This window comes from Cetorhinus maximus, chromosome 11 (assembly GCF_964194155.1).
Source record: "Cetorhinus maximus chromosome 11, sCetMax3.hap1.1, whole genome shotgun sequence".
In the NCBI taxonomy this organism is placed as follows: Eukaryota; Metazoa; Chordata; class Chondrichthyes; order Lamniformes; family Cetorhinidae; genus Cetorhinus; species Cetorhinus maximus.
In genome coordinates this window covers 119762425-119787132 of record NC_135889.1, presented here as the reverse complement: position 1 = coordinate 119787132, position 24708 = coordinate 119762425, and the positions used below count along the sequence as shown (strand labels likewise).

At 45.1% G+C, this 24708-nt stretch overlaps 1 protein-coding gene across 1 annotated transcript in view; it reads left to right on the top strand.

Annotated features, from left to right (window-relative positions):
* LOC144686225 (indian hedgehog protein-like) overlaps positions 1 to 23077 on the top strand; it is a 50225-nt gene extending 27148 nt beyond the window's left edge. Inside the window, exons 2-3 of the mRNA XM_078551315.1 lie at positions 16188 to 16449; positions 22416 to 23077. Coding sequence (XP_078407441.1) covers positions 16188 to 16449; positions 22416 to 23077 — 924 coding nt within the window. The remainder of the gene's footprint in view (positions 1 to 16187; positions 16450 to 22415) is intronic.
* Positions 23078 to 24708: the final 1631 nt, after the last annotated feature.

The following is a 24708-nucleotide window of genomic DNA, read 5'->3' as shown; positions in this document are numbered from 1 at the left end:
ACGATGAGTTAGTGGTCACCTCAAAATGGCGACCTTTCCAACAATTTCAAACTCAACATCAGCTGCCACCCTGAGTGTGAAGGCTGTCTTGGAGAAGGAGTCCAGCGACTACTGTGTACTCCGTGACCTTATCCAGAGGTGTATTTTCAGCTGCGCTAACAAAAGGTCAGAGCTTCACTTGATAGGCGCCATCAGTGGTGACTGAGACTTGATTGCCTGGGTCCTGCTCAAAATTTCCTATGACAAGATTGGCAATGGCATCAGGCCCTTGCGTGCAGCCTTACAATTCTGTAAATACAACAGCTCTTAACACTATTCAAGGAATTGCTTAATAAATCATAGCCAGAGCAAACGAATTTTAATGCAGATAAGTATGAGGTATTACATTTTGATAAGAAAGATAAGAAGGTTACATAGTATTTGGAAAGTAAGAATCTGGATGCTGTAGCAGAACAAAGGGATCTGGATACTCAAAAGCACAAACCCATCAGCGGGCTAATAGTTTACAGATTGTTTACAGCTTTATTTCTAGAAGGATTGATTTGAAAAGTAGTGAGGTTGTTCTAAACCTGATTCGAATCTTGGTTAGATTACACTTGGAATACTGTGTACCATTCTGGTTGCCGTATTACAGAAAGGATATAAAGGCACTTGAGAAGGTGCAGAGAAGATTTACAAGGGTGATACCAGAACTGAAGGTTATACCTAGCCTCAAGGGATGAACAGGCTAGCTCTCTTTCCTCTTGAAAGAGAAAATGCAATAGGAAAGAGAAAACAATAGAGGTCCTTAAAATTATGGAAGGTTTTGATAGAGTGGATAGAGAGAGAATATTTCCTGTTTAGGGAAGAGCATAGCTAGAGACCATCAATATAAGATAGTCACCGAGAGATGGATCCAATAGGGAATTCAGAAGAAACTTCTTCACCCAGAGAGTGACTCATTACCACATAGAGGGTGGAATTTTACAACCCCATTGTGATGGGGATGAGGCCATAAAATGCGGCAAGCTGTTCAGAAGTTCATTGACTTTGACGGGATCAAAAAATCCCACCAGTGTAAACTTCTGGTAAACAAAGCACTTATACTTAATAAAAACAGAATTACCTGGAAAAACTCCGCAGGTCTGGCAGCATCGGCGGAGAAGAAAAGAGCCGACGTTTCGAGTCCACACGACCCTTCAACAGAACTGAGTATAGTTAGGAGAGGGGTGAAATATATATATATATACTTATACTTGATGTCAGTTTCCACAGCTAGTTTTGCCTGGAACAGGTTGCTAGCCTGTTGCCAGAGGCTATAGCCTGAGGGGTGCCACTCCACTTCCAGCATGACTGACAAGGAGACTCACCCACTTGTATCACCTGTCATAGGCATACATGAAGGATTTACAGGTTGATTCTTGACCACATTATGAATACACCTTCCATGGTTATCAAACCCTGGGAGTGGGACTTGAACCTGGAGCTTCTGGCTCAGAGATAGGGATATACCCACTGCGCCTCAAGACCTCTGCATAATCATGTGTGCCCACATAGAATAATTGAGGTGAAAAGTAAAGATGCATTTAAGGGGAAGCTAGATAAACACAAGAGAGAGACAGGAATGGGGAGTTACGATGTTAGATGTAGATGAGGAAGAATGGGAAGAGCCACGAGCGGAGTGCAAATGCTGACATGGACTGTTTGACCCAGATAGTCTACCTGTGCTGTAAATTCTATGTAATTCTATGACACTAACCGAATAGAGCTGCAAATGGCTGAGGATTCATCAAGTGCAAGTGAAAACGCAAGAGAACCTTTCAGCTCCACTCTCAACTGAGATTTAGATGTTGCCAGGCAAATTAAACAAATGATGAAAAACTGTCTAATGCCTCAACTTCTTCCTCAGCCTATTATAGATGCATCTAAAGGGAAGCTAGATAAGGGCTCGAGAAAGGAATAGAAGGATATGCTGATAGCAGTAGTTGAATAAGGGTGGGAGGAGGTTCATGTGGATCACAAGCACCAGCATGGACCAGTTGGGTCAAATGGCCTGTCTCTGTACTGTCAAATTCTGCATAACATCTTTTCCAATTTTCGGCTCATAGTTCTCCAGTGAAGTGTCCATGACCATCACATAATCTTTTTCACCATCTCTCCGTCAGAAAGCGGCTGGTTTCTTCCGCACCCGATTTTGAGTAGTTTTACAACTGAGCAAATGTATAAGTTCTGAGGATGAAAGGAATTGATTGCGAACCCCTTTTCTTTTTGCTGTGACTAAGAGCTGATTTTGGTCATGCACTCTTCAAGCCCCATTTCGAGCAACCCTTTTTTGCCAACTGATTTTTCGGTCAAGTTGCGAATGCAAATGTTCAAAACGTTTCTTTGAATTATTCGCCTTATTCTCAGCAAATGGATTTTTTGCATAAAATGGGGCATTCAGACTTATCACCACAGCAGCAAGTTAAATCTCCCATTCAGCATGAAACCTGCATAATAACCAGAAAACCTGCTTTTTATTGAAGTTTGTTGAGGGAGAAATGTTTTTTATTGCCTACAAAGTTGCTGGAGGTGTGACCTGGTGATGGGCAATAGGGCATCTGGGACCTTGCCGAGCGACAGCCTGATCAAAACAGGAAATGCTGGAAAAACTCAGCAGGCCCAGCAGCATCTGTGGAGAGAGAGAAACAGGGTTAACATTTCGAGTCCGTATGACCCTTCTTCAGAGCAGCTTTGCAGAAGTGTCCTATGGACTCGAAACGTTAACTCTGTTTTTCTCTCTCCACAGATGCTGCCAGACCTGCTGAGTTTTGCCAGCATTTCCTGTTTTTAGTTCAGATTTCCAGCATCCGCAGTATTTTGCTTTTATATCAATGTGGCTCCTTAAAGCAGTGAGGTCAAAAGATTGAAAAATAAAGAGAGAAAGGACAGAAAAGGGGGGTAAATTAGAGTGGACGAATTTAATGTCAAGTCAAGGGCAGGAAGTGAAATTAAGAGAGGGAAAAATATAGGATTAAGAGAGAGTGAGAAAAGGGACAGAAAGAGAAAGTAAGAATTCCTTTAAAAATTCTCCTAAAATCCGCTGGAATAAGGCTCCGTGCTTATAAATGGTTGATTTCTAGACTGGAGATGTTGATCGTCAGTCATTAACAAGTATCATGTTGTCATGCTGATGGTTATTAGACTTAATGGCCTGAATTTTACCTTTGGTGGGCGCACCTGATTGGCGGGCCCGGGAGTGGACGGTAAAGAGGCCACCGACTGCGATTTCACGCTGGTTGGGCAATTAACGACGAGTCGCCATGAAACGCCCGCTGAAAAGCTCAGCGCTGCCGGGGTGGGGGCAGGAAGAGGGTGGGCGATGATGTCTCCATGGACGTGGGTGAGCACTGCGAGAAAGTTCCCTGAAGCCAGGCAGCTGCCTCCGGGAGCCGGTGACCTGAAAGAGCTAAAACAAAGGGTTTAAAAGCTGCAAAAAAAAGTGTCCATGCGATCACCTGAAAAATATAGCTGATGAAAATGCCGTCCACAGACGTTTATCTTTATTTTGTTTCGTCGCGGAAATTTCATCCCGCCCTTGAACTAGGTTTGATGAAAAATGCAAAAGCCTGCCCGGCCGATTCACACGTCCGCCGACCGTGAGGTTGGACGGGCCGTGAAAAATCAGAAACAATTGCGCCGTTAATGGGCTTAATTGCCCTCTTAATTGTCGGTGGGCGCACTTTCGGCTTCTGCGCGCGCCCGCCGAGCGAAATACCCGTGTAAGTGCGCGATGATGTTGGGACACTCGCGTCCTGTCGCATGATTTTTACGCCTGATCGGGTCGGGCATGCGCCCACCAGCGGGAGGTCAAATTCTGCCCAATGAGTTTGATACATAACGAATGCCCTATTGCAATGTCTTCAGGAAAATCACAGGGCGCTTTAGCACTAGGTAACGTGTTCACAAAGCCAACGTTGGAGCAGCACCAATTATCCAACAACCTGTGACGATTTCCAATACACGGGGTATATCCTCCGCGCTCCAAGTTATCGGTTGGTTTGCACATCAGTAATGGCACCTGTTATCCGGACATTCTATTTTTTTCAAAAACTGGCCCTTAGTGATCCACCTACGTTCGATTTAAAATGTGTGGAATAGCTAAAGTTGCAGTTTGAAATCAATTATCATTTAAAAAAAATTTCTCACTTTGGAATGTGTCAGGAAAATCCCGGTCTGACATGTTGCCGTTTGGATGAGACATTAATCCAAGGCTCTGTCTGCCCTCTCGGGTGGGCATAAATTACCCCCGGTACCACTATTTCGAAGAAGAGCAAGGTAGTTCTCTGCAGTGTCCTGGGATAACGTTTATCCCTCGACCAACATCCATAAAATATGGCCATTGTCAGATTACTGTTTGTGGGATTTTGCTACGTGTAAATTGGCTGCCAAGTTTCCTTCATTACAGTGACCGAACTTCAAAAGCACTTCATTGGCTGTAAAGTCCTTTGGGGCATCCTGTGGTTGTGAAAGGCGCTATTTAAATGCAGCACCTTTCCATTTTTTTTACCTTACCTTGTCTGCTATGTCGGTGGAGTGACATTCCTTTGTTAAAACAGGAAACAAAGGAAAGTCAGATGGGCAGGTTCCTGCTAACATTGCGCACTAGAGCTCCCAGGTTACGGAGTGACTCTAGTCCTCTGCAACTAATCCTGTTCCAGAAATGCAACATGAAGTCATCTGGCAGAAAACATCTTGTACTTTTCAAAATTAAATATTTAGAACATTGTGCATATTTTATAAGGACAGTAAATTACAGGTCAGGACGAGTCTTGCAGTGGATGTCGCAAGCGGTAATGGGTTTTTTAAACCCTGGCCAGCTTTCTTTGGTTTCCATAAGATTGCGTATGTGTTTAAATGCAGGAAAGTGGGAAAGACGGAGGACTGCAGGTACCATTGGACGCAGAGATGTCAACATTGGGCAAATCCTAGGGTAGTTAGTTACCTACCCAAGCCTCATTGCAAGAAGTTAAGAATGGATTAAATGGATGAGTGCAGCTCCAACAAAACTCAAAAAGCTAGACATCGTCCAGGACAAAGCAGCCTGCTTGATTGACACTCAAGCCACAAACATTCACTCCCTCCACCACCTATGCACAGTAGCAGCAGTGTGTGTACCGTCTACAAGATGCACTGCAGGAATTCACCAAGGCTCCTTAGACAGCACCTTCCAAACCCACGACTGCTTCCATCTAGAAGGACAAGGGCGGCAGACACATGGGAACACCACCACCTGGAAGTTCCCCTCCAAAGCTGCTCATCATCCCAAGACTCGGAATTATATCGCTTTTCCTTCACTGTCACAGGGTCAAAATCCTGGAACTCCCTCCCTAACAGCACTGTGGATGTACCTACATCAAATGGACTGTAGCAAATTAAGATGGCAGCTCACCACCACCTTCTCAAGGGCAATTAGGGATGGGCAGTAAATGCTGGTCCAGCCAGCGACACCCACATCCCAGGAATGAATTTTTTTAAAAAGTGGCCCCAAAAGATGCCGTGTCATGCTCTGTAGGGGAGTTCCTCCCAGTGTCCTGGCCAATGTTCCTCCCTCAGCCAACATCGTTAAAGAAAGTTATCTGATCATCATCACATTGCTGTCTGTGGGAGCTTGCTATGTGCAATTGGCTGCCAGGTTTCTCTACATTGCAGTAAAGGCTTCACTTCAATAAGTCCAGAATCGCTTTGAAGTTGTGAAAGGTGTTATATAAATGCAAGTCTTTCTTTTCATTAATTACTGTTATGGAGGTTTCCAGTCACTGAGATTTCTTTCCACCTAGCCTTAGGGCGACCTGGTAATTGTAGGAAGGGACAATTTTTGAAAACCAGCCCTGGCAAATGGCGTAAAGCTCATATAGAATGGTTGAATAATACAGCACAGCAGGAGGACATTCGTCCCATCGAATCTGCACCTGGCTCTTCTGAAGAGCAATCCATTTAACCCCACTCCCCAGCTGTTTTCCCATGTCCTCGAAATTAAATCTTCTTCAAGTGTTTATGCAACTCCCTTTCGAAAGTTACTACTGAATTTGCGTCCACCGTTCTCTCAGGCAGTGCATTCCGAATCCTAAACACTCATTGCATAAAGATGTTTTTCCTCATGCCGCCTCACCAACCATGTTCAATCCATGCCCTCTGGTTAATGGCCCTTCAGCCACCAGAAGCAGACACCCTTCATTCACTTTGTGTTGTTAGTATTACATCACTATCTTGGTCTCAAGTGGCTCATGTGTACGTAATGAGTTTGGGCAGCTTCAAAACCGTTGCTAGGGAGACAACAGGTCAAAGTACAAAACTGCCCATGACTTGACACTAACTTGGTGTATCACTGAGAGATGACACAGCGTTCCTGAGTTGTGGAAATTGGAAAAATGTCACGCTGTTGCAGGTAGTGGGTGCCATCCTGAGGCTAAGTAAGGTATGTTATTGGGGTAGAGTTGAAGGACCCTATACTACAGTGTTACACCTGAGCCGGGAGGTCTAGTGCTGGCATCTGGTGCTTGGAGTAGGAATGTAGTTTATTCCTTATCTCCCCTTATAAAAGTAAAGATTTGTATTTATATAGCACCTTTCACAAGACGTCACAAAATGCTTGACAGCCAATGAGGCATATTTTGAAATGTCGTCACTTTCGTAATGTAGGAAACACAGCAGCCAATTTGCCCATAGCAAGCTCTCACGAACAGCAATGTGGTAATGATAAGTGACTACAAACTGAGCCACATTTTAGTGATGTGCAGTACAGAGGGAGTGTTGCACTATCAGATGTGCCTTTTACATGAAGTTATAAACCAAGGCGCCATCTGGAGACACGTCCTAGTGATGTTAACTGAGGGATAAGTATTGGCTCTAGGCATCAGGGATAACTCTCCTGCTTTTCATCTAAATAGTGCCGTAGGATCTTTTACATTCATCTGAGAGACCAAATGGGGTCTTGGTTTAACAATACATCCAAAAAATGGCAGATTGGCAAGTGCAGCACTCCCTCTGCACTGCATCAGAGTGTTAGCCTACATTTTTGTGCTCAAGCCTCTGGAGTGTGCCTTGAGCACACAATACTTTTACTCAGAGATGAGAGCGCTTCCCACAGAACCATAGTTGTTACAGACAAGTATTAAGCTCCCTTGTTAACAAAAATTAATTAAATGATCCTTGGGGCTGCTGCATTGGGAACCATAGATTGCATTTGACTTACTAATAATAGCCATCAAGTAGCATATATTCAAATGCTACATCAGGCTAAGCTTACTCAAAGTACCAGTGGCCATGGATCACTGGAGACAAGCAGTGATCAAAAAATGGAAATTGTGGTTGTGATTTTTTAAGTGAGAAACCTCTGTGAGGAGTTAAATTCCATCATTTAGGCGATGGTCAAAATGGAAGAGTAGGACCCAGAAATATGGCGATAGTGAGAGCTTATAGATCAGGAGGTTACTGTGTTTTAAAATGCTATAGATTGCAAGAGTAAAGGAAGGCCGGGAGAGCTAAAGGGTTCACAATTTGGAGATATTGTTTAAGAAATAGCAAGAATAGGCGAAAATTGATCTCAACACAATTGAGATGTAACGAGAACAATGAGCTAGTCGTGTGTCGGTTGTTTGCCGCTGATCCAGAAAATTCTGGATTCAAGCCCCATTTCAGGACTTGTGCGTACATTGAGGCTTGAGTGCAGTACAGAAGGAATGCTGCATTGTCGGGAATGCCATTGATTAGGTTAGATATCAAACCGAGGCCTTGTCTACTTGTCCCGGTGCACATAATAGAAGATTTTCAAGGAGTTCTTCCAGTGTCACTCTCTCTTTATATATTTAAAGTTTAAGATGGACAAGAGAGGCAAGGCAGCGGTTATAATAATATTGACAAAACAGAGAGAGGCGAGAAATGTTGTGTCAGAATGAGGAAATAAGTTGGAGGCTAGAGGGGTTTTTCTGTTAGAAGAAAGTGATGAAATACAATGTTATGCTCTGTGCTGAGTTACACCTTTTTCTCTGGAACCTGCTTCAACCCTACAGTCCTCTGAGATCTCTGTCTCTTGCACATTCCACATGTTCATCCCTCCATTGAATGCTGTGCCTTCAGCTGCCTAAGCCCTAAGCTCTGGCCTTCCTCCTCTTCTCTGCCTCTCCACTTCTCTCTCCTCCATTAAGAGCCTCCTTTAAAAACCTACCTCTTTGACAAAACTTCTGGTCACTGTCCTAATGTGATCTGGTGTTGAATTGTGTTTGACAATGTTCCTCTGAAGCACCTTGGGAAATTTTACCACATCGAAGGCTCTATATGAATGCAAGTTGTTGTTGATGATGCAGGGATGGCAGGGAACAAAGGTTGGATGTTATCCCACAACCAATGAGATTTCTTATACGCTAATTGTTACTCTCCCGCATCTCCTTTTGACATCTGTCACTCAGACTGACAGCCATTGGTGCTGAACACCAAAGTGGTCTGGCTTCCTTTAACACTGTCCCTCTCCCTCCCTATATCCTGCACCACCATACCATCCCCAGGTGAGAAGGCTAAATGCAGCCTCCCGCCCATTAGTCAGCATGTGGCGTATCGCAGGAAAACCTGTAATACTTGGACGTTGGCTGGCTGAGGTGTGATCATATATTAAATAACAAGGCAGCACATCAACAAAACTGGAGTGAGATGATTCAAGTTTCAGGTGATAGATATGAGGCTATTGATACAAAATATGGTGTCAACAACTCAGTCCATATCAGTCAAAGTTTAATAGAAGCACAATACATCATGGAACTTAATTTTACAATGCTTATTATATCTGTGCTATGCGGAATTTAGGTGATAATGGTTGCAGGTGTTCGAGTGAGCTTGCCAAGTTAAGGAAAGTTTACAGGACAGGAGCACAAAGCCAATTCTTGGTTGACGGCAAACACACAAAGTCCATTGTCACTCTTTTAATTCCTTATCCAACTTCATTATCACATTGTCAAGATAAGCACAGTGGAAAATCAAGGGCACTGCTCATTCTATCACATCTGTGGCTGCTTTTGTTTGTGCACATTGGTACATTTTATTAACATATATAATCTATGGAATGGCAGAAAGCCCACCAAGTTTGTACCTTCCCTGGAATCTACCTTATCATAGTCTGTACTCAACTAGCAAGGTCATTAAACAGGACATCAGAAATAAATACAGAAAATGCTGGAAACACACAGCAGGTCAGACAGCGCCTGTGGAGACAGGAACAAGAGTTAAAAGTTTCGGATCGGGGAAATTTTGTCAGCGCTTGAAAATGTGACAGGCAACAAGTCAGGAGTGTGATGGAATCATCTCTACTTGTCTGGATGAGTGCAGCTCCAACAACACTCAGGGAGCTCAACACCATCCAAGACAAAGCAACAACAACAACAACAACAGTTTATATTTATATAATGCCTTTAGTATTAATAAAACGCCCCAAGGTGCTTCACAGGAACATTATAAAACAAAATATAACACTGAGCCACTTCAGGAGATATTAAGTCAGACGACCAAAAGTTTGGTCAAAAGGTAGATTTTTTTTAAGAGGGTCTAAAATGAAGGAAGCAAGGTAGAGAGGCGGAGAGATACAGGGAGGGAATTCCAGAGTTTGGGACTCAGACTAAATGCACAGCCACTAATTGTGAAGCAGTTAAAATTGGGGATGTTCAAGGGCAGAATTAGATGAGTGCGGAGATCTCAAAGAGTTGTGGGGCTCGAGGCGATTACAGAGAAAGGGACCCGGGAGGCCACAGAGGCATTTGAAAACAAGGATGAGATAAACCTAAGATAAAAGCAAAAAACTGCGGATGCTGGAAATCCAAAACGAAAACAGAAATACCTGGAAAAAGTCGGCAGATCTGGCAGCATCGGCGGAGAGGAGCACAGTTAACGTTTCGAGTCCGTATGACCCTTCAACAGAACTGTTGAACTGTTCATCAGTTCTGTTGAACTGTTCATCAGTTCTGTTGGAGAGTCACACGGACTCGAAATGTTAACTGTGTTCCTCTCCGCAGAAGCTGCCAGACTTGCTGAGTTTTTCCAGGTATTTTTGTTTTTGTGATGAGATAAACCTGTTTGAATGGCATCCACTACCTTAAATATTCACTCCCTCCACCAGCGGCACAACATGGCAACATCCTGTACCATCTGTAGGATGCACCGCAGCAACTCACCGAGTCTTTTTTGACAGCACCACCCAAACACATGACCTCTACCACCTATAAGGGCAAGGGCGCAAATGCCTGGGAACACCACCACCTGCAAGTTCCCCTCTAAGTCTTAACTTGGAATATATGACCATTGCTTCATCAAAGGCTGATTGAAAATTGTGGAACTCACTACCTAACAGAGCCACAGGGACTGCAGTGGTTCAAGAAGGCGGCTCCCCTCCGCCTTCTCAAGGGCAATTAGGGAATAAATACTGGCCTAGCCAGTGAGAACCCACATCATGTGAATGCATAAAGGTTTTAAGTGTGTACAGATCATAAGCACTGCTCCTGATTCGTTACAAGTCGGTGTTAGTAATGCTGTACTTTATTTTTAATCTCCCACACCTTCAGCCCTATCACAGACTTTTTTTTCCTTTTGTTATTTCCTCACCTTCTCCCCTCCCTGCCCACTTTCCCTGCCTCCGTACTTGTTTTAAATCTGTATTACACCCCTCACATTTCCCTGTTCCAGTAAGGTCACTGACCCGAAATGTTAACTCCGTTTCTCTTCTCACAGATGCTGCCTGACCTGCTGAACATTTCCAGCCTTTTCTATTTTTATTTCAGATTTCTAACATTCACAGTGTCTAAGCCGAATGTCAGGAAGGTCATTCTATTCCTCTACCCTTTAGCCCTAACCTGCTGTCCTCCTGAGGTAACTACTTGACATAAGCCCCTCTCTATCAAAAGCATTTCTCTATCGCTCCATCTCTGATCTTTCGGGGCATTGAACCTTTCGTTTAGGCAAGCGATGGACTCTTTCAAATTGTAAAATGACTCTAGTATCCTTGATATTGTGTCATCTCCACTTGATAAATTGTTGCATCAAATTACATCATGTCCACAGCACAGAAACAGGCCACTCGGCCCCTCTACAAGCCTCCTCCCATCCTACTTCATATCACCCATCAACATTGAGTTTCATTCCTTTCTCTTTCATGTGCTCCCCTTAATGCATCTAGGCTAGTCACCTCAGTCACTCCCTGTGGTAGCAAGTTCCACATTCTCACCACCTCTGGGTAAATGATGGCCAGAATATCACCGTCAGCGTGCGGGGGCAGGCCCGATATGCCGATGCGCAAAATGATGCGCGATGACGTCGGGCGTGTGTCCCGACATCATCGTGCGTCATTTAGATATTTTGTTCTGCGGGCACGCCCACCAAACTGTCAACGGCCTATTAAGGCCATTAGGAAATTAATTTAGTTAATTAACAGCGCTGCCCGACCAACCTTAAGGTTGGCGGGGGGGCAGGCGAAGAGCCCAGGCGGCCTTTGCGTTTCTCAGGAAACCTCATCCACGGGCGGGATGAGGTTTCCTGAAGGTTTAATCAAATCAATAAATAGATTTTGCTAAATTGACAGACATGTCCCAGCTCGTGTGACGCTGTCACGTGAGGGGACGTGTCTAAGTCATTTTTCTCTTTCTTGATTAAAAAAATTTCAATATGTACTTAATCTCCCTGAGGCAGCTCTGTGCCTCAGGGAAATTGCTGTGTTCTATTGTGCGCATGCCTTAATCAGCCTGCCTACGTAAAATGGCAGCGCGCGGCCGATCGCGAGTGGCAATTGGCTCCACGCCCACCCCTGCCTGCTCCCACCTGGCCCACCCGACATAGGTACGTTTCTGGCCAATGCTTCTCCTGAATTTCTGATTGGATTTATTAGTGACATGGGTTGACTTCAGTGACTTGTCAATCTCCCCTGAGGCAAGGCTTGCATTTCAGCTGTCTTTCATGAGGGTGTCCAGTGTACAGCACCACCAGTGCAAACACAGCACTCGAGTCTTAGCTCAACAGCCGCCAATTGATTCCCTTGGAGCAACTGACTTCAAATATGATCTGGAGGCCAAGTTTCTGCGGCCCCTTTGATCGGCTAATCTGTGAGAACTGGAATTATCAGCGCAATCTTTTGTGGAAAATAATGCGAATTAGATTGTCGGTATTGAGGTGGGATGGGTCTAGCTGGTTAAGTGCAGCTCTGAGATCTATAAACACATATTTGCTCTTCAAAATGTAACTGCTCTGGTGACCTATTAGCAATGGTAAACTCGAAGGTATGCAGCCTTATCTGGGAATTGGCACAGCTTGTTCATTACTGCTCAATTAAACAAGCCATTTGGCAGGTGGGTCTGAAGGCAGGCCATGGATGAGTAAGGGAACTCAGAACCCCTTTTCCTGTTAATCGATTAAACCTTTGTTTAATTGCCGCTTTCTAGGCACAATGTGACCTCATCTGGAAATTCCCTTCCCTGGCATAATTCACACTTGCATATGGGCGTATCTGCAAAGATCCCTTCCCTCTGCCCTGCTTCCCTCTCTCCCCATCAGGTCCCTTCCCTTCCCTGCAACTGTCATTACACTTAGCCCCTCACCTAGCCACCACTCCTCAGGATTCAGCCTCCAAACACTGAGTGATGCCCTTGGATGTCCAGTCTTTGATCAGTTGCAAAGCCCTTAAATGTTAAATTGTCAGGTTAAATATTGGGAAATATAGAGTGGCTCACAACTGCAGGATCTGATGAGATGCATCCAAGGATACTGAGGAAGTGAGAGTAGAAATTGCGGAGGCACTGGCCATAATTTTCCAGTCTCTCTTAGGCTCAGGGATGGCTCTAGAGGACTGGAGAATTGCATATGTTACACATTTGATCAAAAAAGAGTATAAAGGTAAGCCCAGGAACCACAGGCCAGTCAACTTTGGTAGTGGGAAAATTTATAGAAACATTAATTTGGGGCAAAATTAACACTCATGTGGAAAAATGTAGGTTAATTAAGGAGAGCCAACATGGATTTGTTAAGGGACAATCATATTTAACTAACTTGCCGGAGTTTTTTGAAGCGGTAACAGAGAGTGTTGATGAGGGTAATGCTGTTGATGTGGTGTACATGGATTTTTAAAAGTCATTTGATACAGTGCCACACAACAGACTTGTGAGCAAAGTGATAGCTCATGGGATAAAAGGGACAGTAGCAACATGGACGCACAATTGGCTGAGTGACAGGAAACAGATAGTAATGGTTAATGGATGTTTTTCGGGTTGGAGGGAGGTTTGTAGTGGAGTTCTCCAGGGGTCAGCGTTGGGACCCTTGCTTTTCCTGATATATATTAATGACCTAGACCTTGGTGTACAGGGCACAATTTCAAAATTTGCAGATGATTCAAAACTTGGAGCTAGGAGGAGGATAGTGTCGAACTTCAAAAGGACATAGACAGGTTGGTGGAATGGGTGGTCTTCTGGCAGATAAAGTTCAATGTGGAGAAATGTGAAGTGATTCATTTTGATAGGAAGAACATAAAGAGATAAAATTAAATAAAAGATACAATTCTAAAGGGGGTGCAAGAGCAGAGGGACCTGGGTGTATATATGCATAAATCATTAAAAGTGACAGGACAGGTTGAGAGAGCGGTTAATAAAGCACACAGTATCCTGGGCTTTATTAATAGGGGCATAGAGTACAAGAGCAAGGAGATTATGTTGAACTTATATAAGACACTAGTTCGACCTCAGCTGGAATATTGTGTGCAGCTCTGGGCCCTGCTTCCAATTTAGGAAGGATGTGAAGGCATTGAAGAGAGGGTAGAAAAGATTCACAAGAATGCTTCTGGGGATGAGGAACTTCAGTTATGAAGATAGATTGGAGAAGTTGGGACTGTTTTCCTTGGAGAAGAGAAGGCTGAGAGGAGAGTTGATAGAGGTATTAAAATCATGAGGGGTCTGGACAGAGTAGATAGGGAGAAACTGTTCCCACTTGTGAAAGGTTTGAGAACCAGAGGGTACAGATTTAAAGTAATTGGTAAACAAAGCAAAAGTGACATAAGGGAAAACTTTTTCAGGAAGTAAGTGGTTAAGGTCTGGACTGCCTGACAGTGTGGTGCAGGCAGGTCCAAATGAAGTATTCGAGAGGGAATTAGGCTGTTATCTGAAAAGGAAGAATGTGCAGCGTTACAGGGAGAAGGCGGGAGAATGGCACTAGGCGAGTTGCCCATTCAGAGAGCTGGTGCAGACATGGCCGGCTGAATGGCCTCTTTCTACACTGTAACAACTCAGTGATTCTGTGACAATTGTTCAATCTGATGGCTGTGGGCTCAAGTCTCGCTCCAGGGATATAAGCACAAAAATTGAGGCGGAATTCTGAGGGAGTGCCGCTACTGTCAGAGGTTCCATCTTTTGGATGGGACATTAAACTGACGCCTTATAAAAGGTCCCATGACACTATTTTGAAGAAGAGCAGGGAAGTTCTTTCCGTTGTCCTAGCCAATATTTATCTCACTAGCAACAACATTGCTGCGTGTGGGATCTTTCTGTGCGCAAATTGGCTGCCAGGTTTCCCACATTACAACAGTGGTTGCATTTCAATTGGATGTAAAGCGCTTTGGGGCATCTCAAGGTTGTGATACATGTTACAATTTGCTTAAGTCTAACGTTAGGGAAACTGAAAATATTGGTCCCACCACAAACTCTGTGTCACTGGTACTCGTTCTATAATCCCCTTCCCGTCCATTATCGCTGGCTGAAGCAGGCACAAATCCTTGCATCCTATCCTGAACTGAGCTTCCAACTCCCTATAGGCTCTACCATAAAGACGACCTATTCCCATCTCCTTAATGTCTCTCATCTGTGACCTTGTCTCAGCTCATCTGCTGCTGAAACCCCCATCCATAACATTATCACCTCCAGATGCCACTATTCTCATCATCTCCTGGCCAGCCTCTCATCATCCACCCAGTAAACTTCAGCTCATCCAAAACTACATTCTATGTTTCCTGTTGTGCACCAAGTCTTGTTCACCCATCACCTCCATGCCCACAGGCTCACCCTGCTACACTGGCTCCTGGTGCACCAATGCCCTTCCTATCTCTGTGACATGTTCCATCCCACAACCATCTCAAACACTCTGTTCCTTTGACTTGACCTCTGTGCAACCTCCCCACCATCGCTGGATGGCCTTTAGCAGTCTAGCACTCCAAGCTGGGATTCCCTGCTTTTAAGAGCATTTGCATGTGCACCTGTTTCATGTATGGGCCAAGGATGCCTTTATTGGATACGATATGGTGGGCTTTGCACATTTGAGGTTGAATGTACACATGCACGCAACCCGCCATATTGAATGTTTAGGCACCCACTTGGCGCCAGTGAAAGATGCCCAATGTCAACAAATTTCTAGGCATGTGTATAATTAAACAAACTAACAACCTTGTGTGTATTATAAAGAATAGCAGCCCCTGTGTATATTGTAGAGAATAGAAGTCTCTGTGTATACTATAATGAATAACAGCCTTTGAGTACCATTGAGAATAGCAGCCCTGTGTATATCACAGAGAAATGCAGCCCATGTGGATACTGTGTATGTTATCATGTGTAGCCAAGCCTATCTATATTACAGAGAATAACACCTATGTATATTATAGGGAATTTCAGGCCTTGTGTCTGTGATGATGTCACTGAGATGTGTGCTGTCTGCCTGATGATGTCACTGGTACCTGTGCTCCGTGCCTGATGACGTCACTGAGATGTGTTATGTCTGCCTGATGATGTCGCTGAGATGTGTGCTGTCTGCCTGATGATGTCACTGAGATGTGTGCTGTCTGCCTGATGATGTCACTGAGATGTGTGCTGTCTGCCTGATGATGTCACTGAGATGTGTGCTGTCTGCTTGATGATGTCACTGAGATGTGTGCTGTCTGCCTGATGATGTCACTGAGATGTGTGCTGTCTGCCTGATGATGTCACTGAGATGTGTGCTGTCTGCCTGATGATGTCACTGAGGTGTGTGCTGTCTGCCTGATGATGTCACTGAGATGTGTGCTGTCTGCCTTATGATGTCACTGGTACCTGCGTTTTGTGTCTCTGATGAGTTCATTCTCTCCCTAAAACAGTGACAAAGCCCATCGTGAGGAGCCTACCCAGAATGATGGGAGGGAGGAGAAAATTAATCGGATGGTGGACTAACAACTCTTTCCTTTCTTGTTCCAGCGTTGTAAAGATAAGCTGAATGCTCTGGCTATCTCTGTCATGAACCAGTGGCCAGGAGTGAGGCTGAGAGTGACAGAAGGCTGGGATGAGGATGGCCACCACTCGGTGGAATCTTTACACTACGAGGGCCGAGCTGTGGATATCACCACCTCAGACCGGGATCGCTCGAAGTATGGGATGCTGGCTCGCCTGGCAGTTGAAGCAGGATTTGACTGGGTCTATTACGAGTCCAAAGCTCATATCCACTGTTCAGTCAAATCAGGTAAAAGACTTGACAGTGAATTCAATATTTATTGCACCAGGCTTTTATTATGTCACAGCTGATAATTGCACTCAAAAAGAGTTAGAGACCCTCAAAGCTGCCTGATAACTGCCCTCTCGTCTCCCTGACTCCAAGTGCACTCAAACACATTGCCTAAAGACACCTAAATGCTTCATTCATTGTAACCCCTAAGGCAGATGAGGGATGGGATACATTTCCGCTGCTTCAGTATCAACAGGAGTTTCTTCTGAATGATCCCGGGGCTATAAAAGTGTTAAATTATGAGGCTAGGTTGCATAGGCTGGGCTTATATTCCCATTGAGTAAAGAATGTTAAGGGCTGGTCTGATCTGAGATGTTTATGAGGATTAAAGGGTTTGATGAGGTGGATAGAGATGGAGAGAGCTTCCATTGTTGGAGGGGTGCAGAATAAGGGGAAATGATCTTAAAGTTAGAGCTTGGCAGTTCAGGGGTGATGTCAGGAAGCATTTCTTCACACAAAGGGGAATGGAAATCTGGCACGCTCTCCCTCCCTGTTCCCAAAAAAAGCTATTGAGACTGTGGAGCAGGGTGGGGGAGGGGTGTGGTTGGTTTGGGGGGGCGGGTGGGGGGGTGGTGGTTTCAACTGAAAATTTTAAAACTAAAATTGATAGATTTTTATTAGGCAAGGATATTAAGGATTATGGAACCAAAACGGGCAAATGGAGTTGTTATAGATCAACTGTGACCTAATTGAATGGTGGATGAGGCTCGAGGGGCTGAATGGCCTACTCCTGTTTTCCAAATCTCTCACGATCACAGGTCGGGTTGATATTTGGCCACAGCCAACATCACAGCTGAATCCGATCCTTTCATTCCAACCACACCACACCCCCCCACCACCCCCACCCATGTCCAAGGACCAAAGACATGAAAATTCCAGCAGGAAACTCAGGTAGCAATTGGGAAGGAATAGCAGAGCCGATATTTCCTTTCCCTTGAATGTCAGCTGTGGCCCAGTTGGTAGAACTCATTTGTGAGTGTCAAAGTTCTAGGTTTAAGTCCCATTGTAGGGCTTGAGCACAAAAACGAAGGTTGACACTCCAGAGCAGCCCTGAATGCATGCTGTACTGCTGCCATCTTTCAGCTGAGATGTTAATATAAGGCCACATCTGCCTGCTCGGATGGATGTAAAAGATCATGGCATTATTTTAAAGCCGAGGAGGGGAATTCTCCCCGATGTCCTGGCCAATGTTTATCCCTCAACCAACATCACAAAAACAGGTTATCTGGTCATGATCATATTGCTGTTTGAGGGAACTTGCTGTGTACAAATTGGCTGCTGTGGTTCCTACATTATAACAATGACTACACTTCAAAAGTGCTTCATTGTCTGTAAAGCACTTTGAGATGTCTGATGGTTGTCAAAAGCACGATATAAATGAAAGTCTTTCTTTTATTTCCCTAGCCCAGTGCCACTGGTGCCATTGGTAGTATTTCCAACACACACTCCTCCACCCTAGCCAACCTTTGTACTCCTCCAGGTTACTTTATTACCTCTTCCTCCAACTATCTCCTTAACTAAGGATGTCGGGCGTGGTTCAGTTGGTGGCACTCTCGCCTCTTGAGTCAGAAGGTTGTAGATTCACAGTCCCACTCGAGAGACATGAGTGCAGAATTCAGCCTGACACTCCTAGTGCAGTACTGAGGGACTGCTGCACCGTTGGAGGTGTCATCTATCAGATGAAATATTAAACTGAGAACCTGTCTGCCCTCTCAGCTGGGCTTAAATGATCCCATGGCACTATTGGAAGAAGAAGAACAGGGGAATGAGTGCCTGCGTCCTGGGGCAATACTTACCCCGCAGCCATCTTTAGAAAAAACAGATTATCTGCTCATTCTCATACTGCATGTTGTGGGGTCTGGTTGTGCGAAAATTGGCTGCTGTTCTTTCTACGTTACAACAGTGACTACACGTCAAATAAGTACTGCATTAATTATAAAGCGCTTTGGGATGCCCTAAGATTGTTAAAGACACTATGTAGATGCAAGTTCTTTCTTTCTAACTTGGGAGAACAATTCCGGCCTGTCAGCCACGATCACATGAGTGAGAGCCGGCCAAGGGACCCCTACTTCTTATATCCCTTCTTCTCCTGTGTTCTTTACTGGACATGAAGTGGGTATAGGTAGGTGTGAGATGGATTTAGGTAAGGGTGAGGGGGATGTGGATAAGTGTGAGATGGATATTGATAAGTATGGGGGGATATAGATAAGTGTGAGGGGGTATAGATAAGTGTGAGGGGGATATAGATAAGTGTGAGGGGGTATAGATAAGTCTGAGGGGGTATAGATAAGTGTGAGGGGGATATAGATAAGTGTGAGATGGATATAGATAAGTGTGAGGGGGATATAGATAAGTGTGAGGGGGTATAGATAAGTGTGAGGGGGATATAGGTAGTGTGAGATGGATATAGATAAGTGGTAGGGGAATGTAGATAAATGTGAGGTGACTGGTTATGCTAAACCTGCATGAAGTCTTGATTAGATGACTTTCCATATTATAAGAAACGTACAGAGGCACTGGATAAGATGAATAAAGGATAAACTAGATAAACATATGAGGGAGAAAGGAATAGGAGAATATGTTGATGGGATTGGATGAAGTAGGATATGAGGAAGCTTGTGTGGAGCATTTTGGTTAAATGGGCTTTCTCTGTACTGGACGTTCTACGTGAAGCATTTCGCTCAGTACCATGCCTCAGATAAGCAACTCTGTTGGGTTGACAAGCGATCTCAATCCATTGTGGCATCCTTACTTTGGATCTAAATCACCAAAGGCTCATGTACAATTTCAGGTTTTGCTCTTACCCTGGTCTCTGGCCAGGTTAATTAAATACGTTTACTGTGGTAGACCCAGCCATGTCACAGAGGGAATCCTTAGCAAATGCTGTGGCCAAGCCAGGCTGAAGCACCTTGCAGAACAGCTGGGTGTCTGGGAGAGGGGATGGGAGGGTAAGCCACTCAACGCTTCTCTCCAGAGAGTGGGCCTCAAGGAAATAAGGCTGGGCTGAATGAGGGGATCTGGAGGCAATCTGAGCCTTGATATATGAATTAAAAATGGCAGAGCAGAAAAATTGTGTTTATTGATTTAAGGAGCCTGCTTTTAGTTCCAGATATAAACTTAAAGCAATTGATCTTTAACTGCAACACATTTTTACTGAGTCATTGTCAGCTAATACTACAGAGGAGCTGCTGTTCTCTATAATATACATGGGGGTTGATATTCCCTATAATATACACAGGGGCTGCTATTCCCGATAGTATACATAGGGGCTGGTGCTCCCTACAGTATAAATAGGGGTTGCTCTCCCTATCATATAAATAGGGGCTGCTACACTTTTTACAATATACAGGGTCTGCTTTTTCAGTAATATACACAGGAGGCAGAGTTTTAGGCTCCGCTGGTGGGCACTTGCCTGACCCGATCGGGCATAAAATAGCGTGCGATGAGGTTGGGCGAGCATCCCAGCGTTATCGCGCACCTGAACGATATTTTGGTCGGCGGGCGCGTGCGAGAGTTGACAGCGCACCCGCCGACAATTTAGAGACATTATTAAAGCCATTGACGTATTAATTAAGAGCGATTTTTCACTGCCCGTCCAAGGTAGGGTTAGCGGGCGGGTGAATCGGCCAGGCGGCCTTTGCATCGTTGAGGAAACACCCCTCCACGGTTTCCGACGGTAAAACATGTTTTGACAGGATTTTTACAATCCATATGTTCATGGGAGGGAGTCAGATGCACGGACACTTTTTTTTCAGAATTTCCAAATCTTCGTTTTTTTTTTGATTTAAAAATTCTCCAGCTCCCCGAGGCAGCTCTCTGCCTTCAGGAAGCTTCCGTGGCGCGGCTCCCGCGGCGCCTGCGCTGACTTCAGCGCTCGCCCTCCTCCTTCCGCCCCCACACCCCGGCAGCGCTGAGCCTTTCAGCGCACGTTTCGCGCTGGCTGGCCGTTAATTGGGCAGCCAGCACGAAATCGCGGTCAGCGGGCGGAGGACCGTTTCCCGGCTGCTCCCGGGTCAGCCCACCGCCACCCAAAAATTCTGCCCGGGATCTGCTCCTTTATTGTATACGAGGGGGCTGGTGCTCCCTATAACATACATAGGTCCATTATTCCCTATAGCATACACAGGGTCTACTATTCTCTATAATGTATACTGTGGTTTCTATTCCCTACACTATGGGAGCATCATATTAATGTTGCAACAGCCTGGGCTGGTTAATTGCTGGAGGCTGATGCAGATCTGCTTCCTTCTGTGGAGAGTGTGCTGGGACTGTGGTTGGGAGCGGCTGTGGTATCGCCTCGCATGTGTCTGTCGTCATGGTTTCACTGTTTGCTCTTAACTTGAACAAACAGAATATCTGGGAATTATTCACTGAGCAAACTTTTATTTGGTTATATTCCTTTCTAAGGTAATAAATAAAGTAATCGAGAAATGGAGAGAGACCGAGATGGACAGAAAGGAACTGAGAAACAGAAAGAGAGAGGGAGAGAGAAATAGTGAGGGAAAGAGAGACGGAGATGCTGAGGGGAAGAGGGAGGGAAAGGGAAACAGTGAGGTAAATAGAGAGGAGACAAAAAGACATTGAGGGAAAGAGGGAGGAGAGAGGTGAGGGAAAAGAGAGGGGAGAGACAGTGAGAGAAAGAAAGAGGCAGACAATGAGAGAGAGAGAAATGCAGACACAGATAATGAGGGAGCGAAAGGAAAAGAGAGATTGCAAACAAAAGGTGAGAGATAGAGAGGGAAATTGAGAGGGAGAGAGATAAACAGGGTGAGATGAGAGATACAAGAGAGAGATACAAGGATAATGAGAGAAAGGTAGAAGATGCAACGGTAAGAGAGTGATTGACCGAGGTGCTGAAAGAAAGGGAGAGACAGGGAGGGAGACAGGAAGTGTTTTTCCCTCACGAACTGTTGTCTATCTTTGATGGACTATCTCTCACAAACTCTTCCGTTGTCTATAGTTGGTCTCTTTCATTCTCTTCCATCTTACACAAATCTTTGAAGGTGCAGGGCATGTTGAGAAGACTGTTAAAGAGGCACACAGGATCCTGGGCTTTATAGAGGCGTAGAGTACACAAACTAAATCTTTATCAATCAATGGGTCAGCCTCAGCATCCTGGGCATTACACTTTGGGAAAGATGTTAAGGCTTGAAGAGGGTGCAGAGAAGATTTACTAGAATGGTCCCAGGGATGAGGAACTTCAGTTATGTGGAGAGATTAGAGAAACTGGCCTTGTTCTCCTTAGAGCAGAGAAGGTTAAGGGGAAATTTACTGGAGGTGTTCAAAATCATGAAGGGTTTTGATAGAATAAATATGGGAAAAAAGGGTTGGCAACCAGGGGACATGGCCTTAAAATAATTGGCAAAGGAATCAGGAGAAGATGTGAAGAACTTTTCTTACGCAGGGAGTTGTGATCTGGAATGTGTTGCCACGAAAGGCAGTGGAAGCAGATTCAATAGGGGATTGGATACATATTTGAAAAATGGAACATTTGCAGGGTGATGGGGAAAGGGCAGGGGAGTGGTATCAATTGGATTGTTTCTTCCAAGACCCAGCACAGGTACAATGGATCGAATGGCCTCCTTCTATAGTGTAAGATTCCACAATGTCTTTTGTGTATTTTTCCCCTCTCTGTTTCTCTCTTTCAGCTTTTTTTGCTTCTCCTGCAGTTTGTTTCTGAATACTCACTGTCTCTCACTTTACTTTTCCCCGCTTCTGTATCTGTTCCTCCTATCTCTTATTTAGTCTTCCTCTCTCTCCTCTTGCATTTCTGTATCTCTTGACTTTCCCAAATTGAAGCAGGAATTTTTTTTTTCTCTCTGCAAATGGCTCAGTGTGTCCCATCTTCTCTCTCAGTTGCACAATTAAAACTGAGGAATGACTCATATCTTTCTGCTAACGGGTTTTGGCATGTACTTTTCCAGATCATTCCATGGCCGCAAAGACTGGAGGTTGTTTCCCAGGAAACGCCAGTGTGCTGATGGAGGACGGCAGGAGGAAGAGGGTGTCCGACCTCCAGCCTGGAGACCGGGTACAGACTGTGGACCACGGCGGTGACATTATTTTCAGCACCTTCTTGACCTTTCTGGATTGGGACCCCAGGGCGGTGAAGGTATTCTACCTACTCGAGACCCAGAATCCTCCTCGGAGACTCCTTCTGACCGCCGCCCACTTGGTGTTCGTGGCAGATAACTTCACGTCAGACTTGGGGAAATTCAGACCAACCTTTGCCAGCAACGTGAGGGTCGGGCAGTACGTGTACGTGGTGAACAATTCGGGCCAGCAGCCTGCACTGGTGACTGGAATCTCATTGCAGACAATTGTGGGTGCCTATGCCCCCTTGACCCAGCATGGCACTCTAGTCGTGAATGGCGTGCTGGCCTCCTGCTTCGCAGCAATCGACGGGCACGGATTGGCACAGCTGGCCTTTGCCCCATTGCGCCTCTGCTACCAACTGACCTCAATCTTCGGTGGGTGTCCGTCCCGTCAGGAGGGCCTGCACTGGTACTCCCAGCTCCTGTACCGACTGGGCAGGCTCCTCCTCAGCGCCGAGTATTTTCACCCATGGGGCGTGGCACAGGGCTGAGGCGGGCAGGGGCTGAGTCTTTACTGGGAGTGACTCGGGCATGTATGGAGGTCCAGGCTTGTCCCCGCCCCCTCCCCCCCCCCCTCCCCTCCCCCCCCTTCCCCACTCCGGGTGCATTGGGGTGAGACTAGGTGAATCACGCGAGTGCGAGGCTGGGCGTCCTCTGCTTCTACAGGCCCAAAGACTCAAATCAGCAAAGGACGAGCAAAGAGGATCTGAGATGTCCCTCCTCTGCGGAGTCAAACGTAGAGTTTGTTGATTACCAGTTAAAACAGAAGGACATGCAGCTGTCCAAAGTTGGAATTTGCATAAACAGGGACAAAAGCAGAAACCCCAATCTTGCTTGTCTCACCTCTGACTAAATTACACTGGATCCTCCTTTGCATTGTGACCAGAGGAATCAAAACTTAAATGTCATCTTCAAGTGACACGGCGTTAGAAATAGTGGGAGATAATTGGACAAAGATGTGCTGGCGTAATCTCAGACTCCATTTTAAAGTCATGCATTCTGCCCTTATATCTATATATTATATGTATTTTTCATATTTCTGTTACAAATCGCTATGTCCCCATTTAGAATGAGAACTGCCTATGTAAACATGTCACACTGCAATTATATCCCCTGGCCAGTGGTGGTGCTGCAGGCAGTTTTGCTTAATTTGTGTGGACCTAGGAATTTATAATGGGATAAAGTGTGCGCAGATGTAAGATTATTAATATAATAGATGTATGTATATCAGAAAATAACTGTGTCGCAGAGAGAAGGCTCTAACAGGGTTATCAAATCCAATTGAATTGGGGTTCGTTGCTTGAGTCCTCATGTTTACTTTGCTGCTGAATCAAATTCATTAAAATCTTCCAAATCAGTGTCTCCACACCGTCAAACATTGAACTAAACGAGGAGGACACAAACAAAAATAAACCAGATTCTTGGTGCCTGGATTACAACTTCCTATACACTCTGGACTAAAGCTTCACTAGGGTTGCCAACTCTGGTTGGATATATTCCTGGAGGTTTCATCACTTGGATTTCCTGCTTCCAACAGGCCCTTTCCCCAACCCAATCCTTTCACAATTACTAAACCAAACTGTTCAGATGCAAATTAAAATAAATACAAATTGCTTTTTAGTGCCACTATTAATTTCGCTTGGGGTTTTTTCCTCATGGCAGTGCCCAGGAGATAAGTCTTCGATTCCGTGAGACTCCAGGGGAATCTTGGAATGTTGGCAATCCCTACTAAAAGTTGACAACAGAAATTTACAAAGGGGAGTTTCAAGAAGGAGAAACTGGCCCAACATTCAGTTCAGCCGGTTCCCTGCATAGCCCATGCCTGAATATCGGAATTATCAATCTGCCTTCCCTCGCCAATGCACCTATAACTTCTTCCTAGTTCCCCTGTGAATCAAACATGTATATTGAGGTCCTCACATTCTTTCTAAATGACTATTGACGCGGTTCTATTTTGAACAGCAATTGACCCCGGGCGAGCTACCTCTTGGTGGCCTGTTCCATCTCATGTCGGTGGTGGGGAGTGAACCTTCTCCTCCCAATTCTCCCTCCGGCCTTCTGAATTGGAAAAAGCCAGACACGGAACCGGAAGAGCTTTGGTCCCTTTGGAGTTTGACGCTTC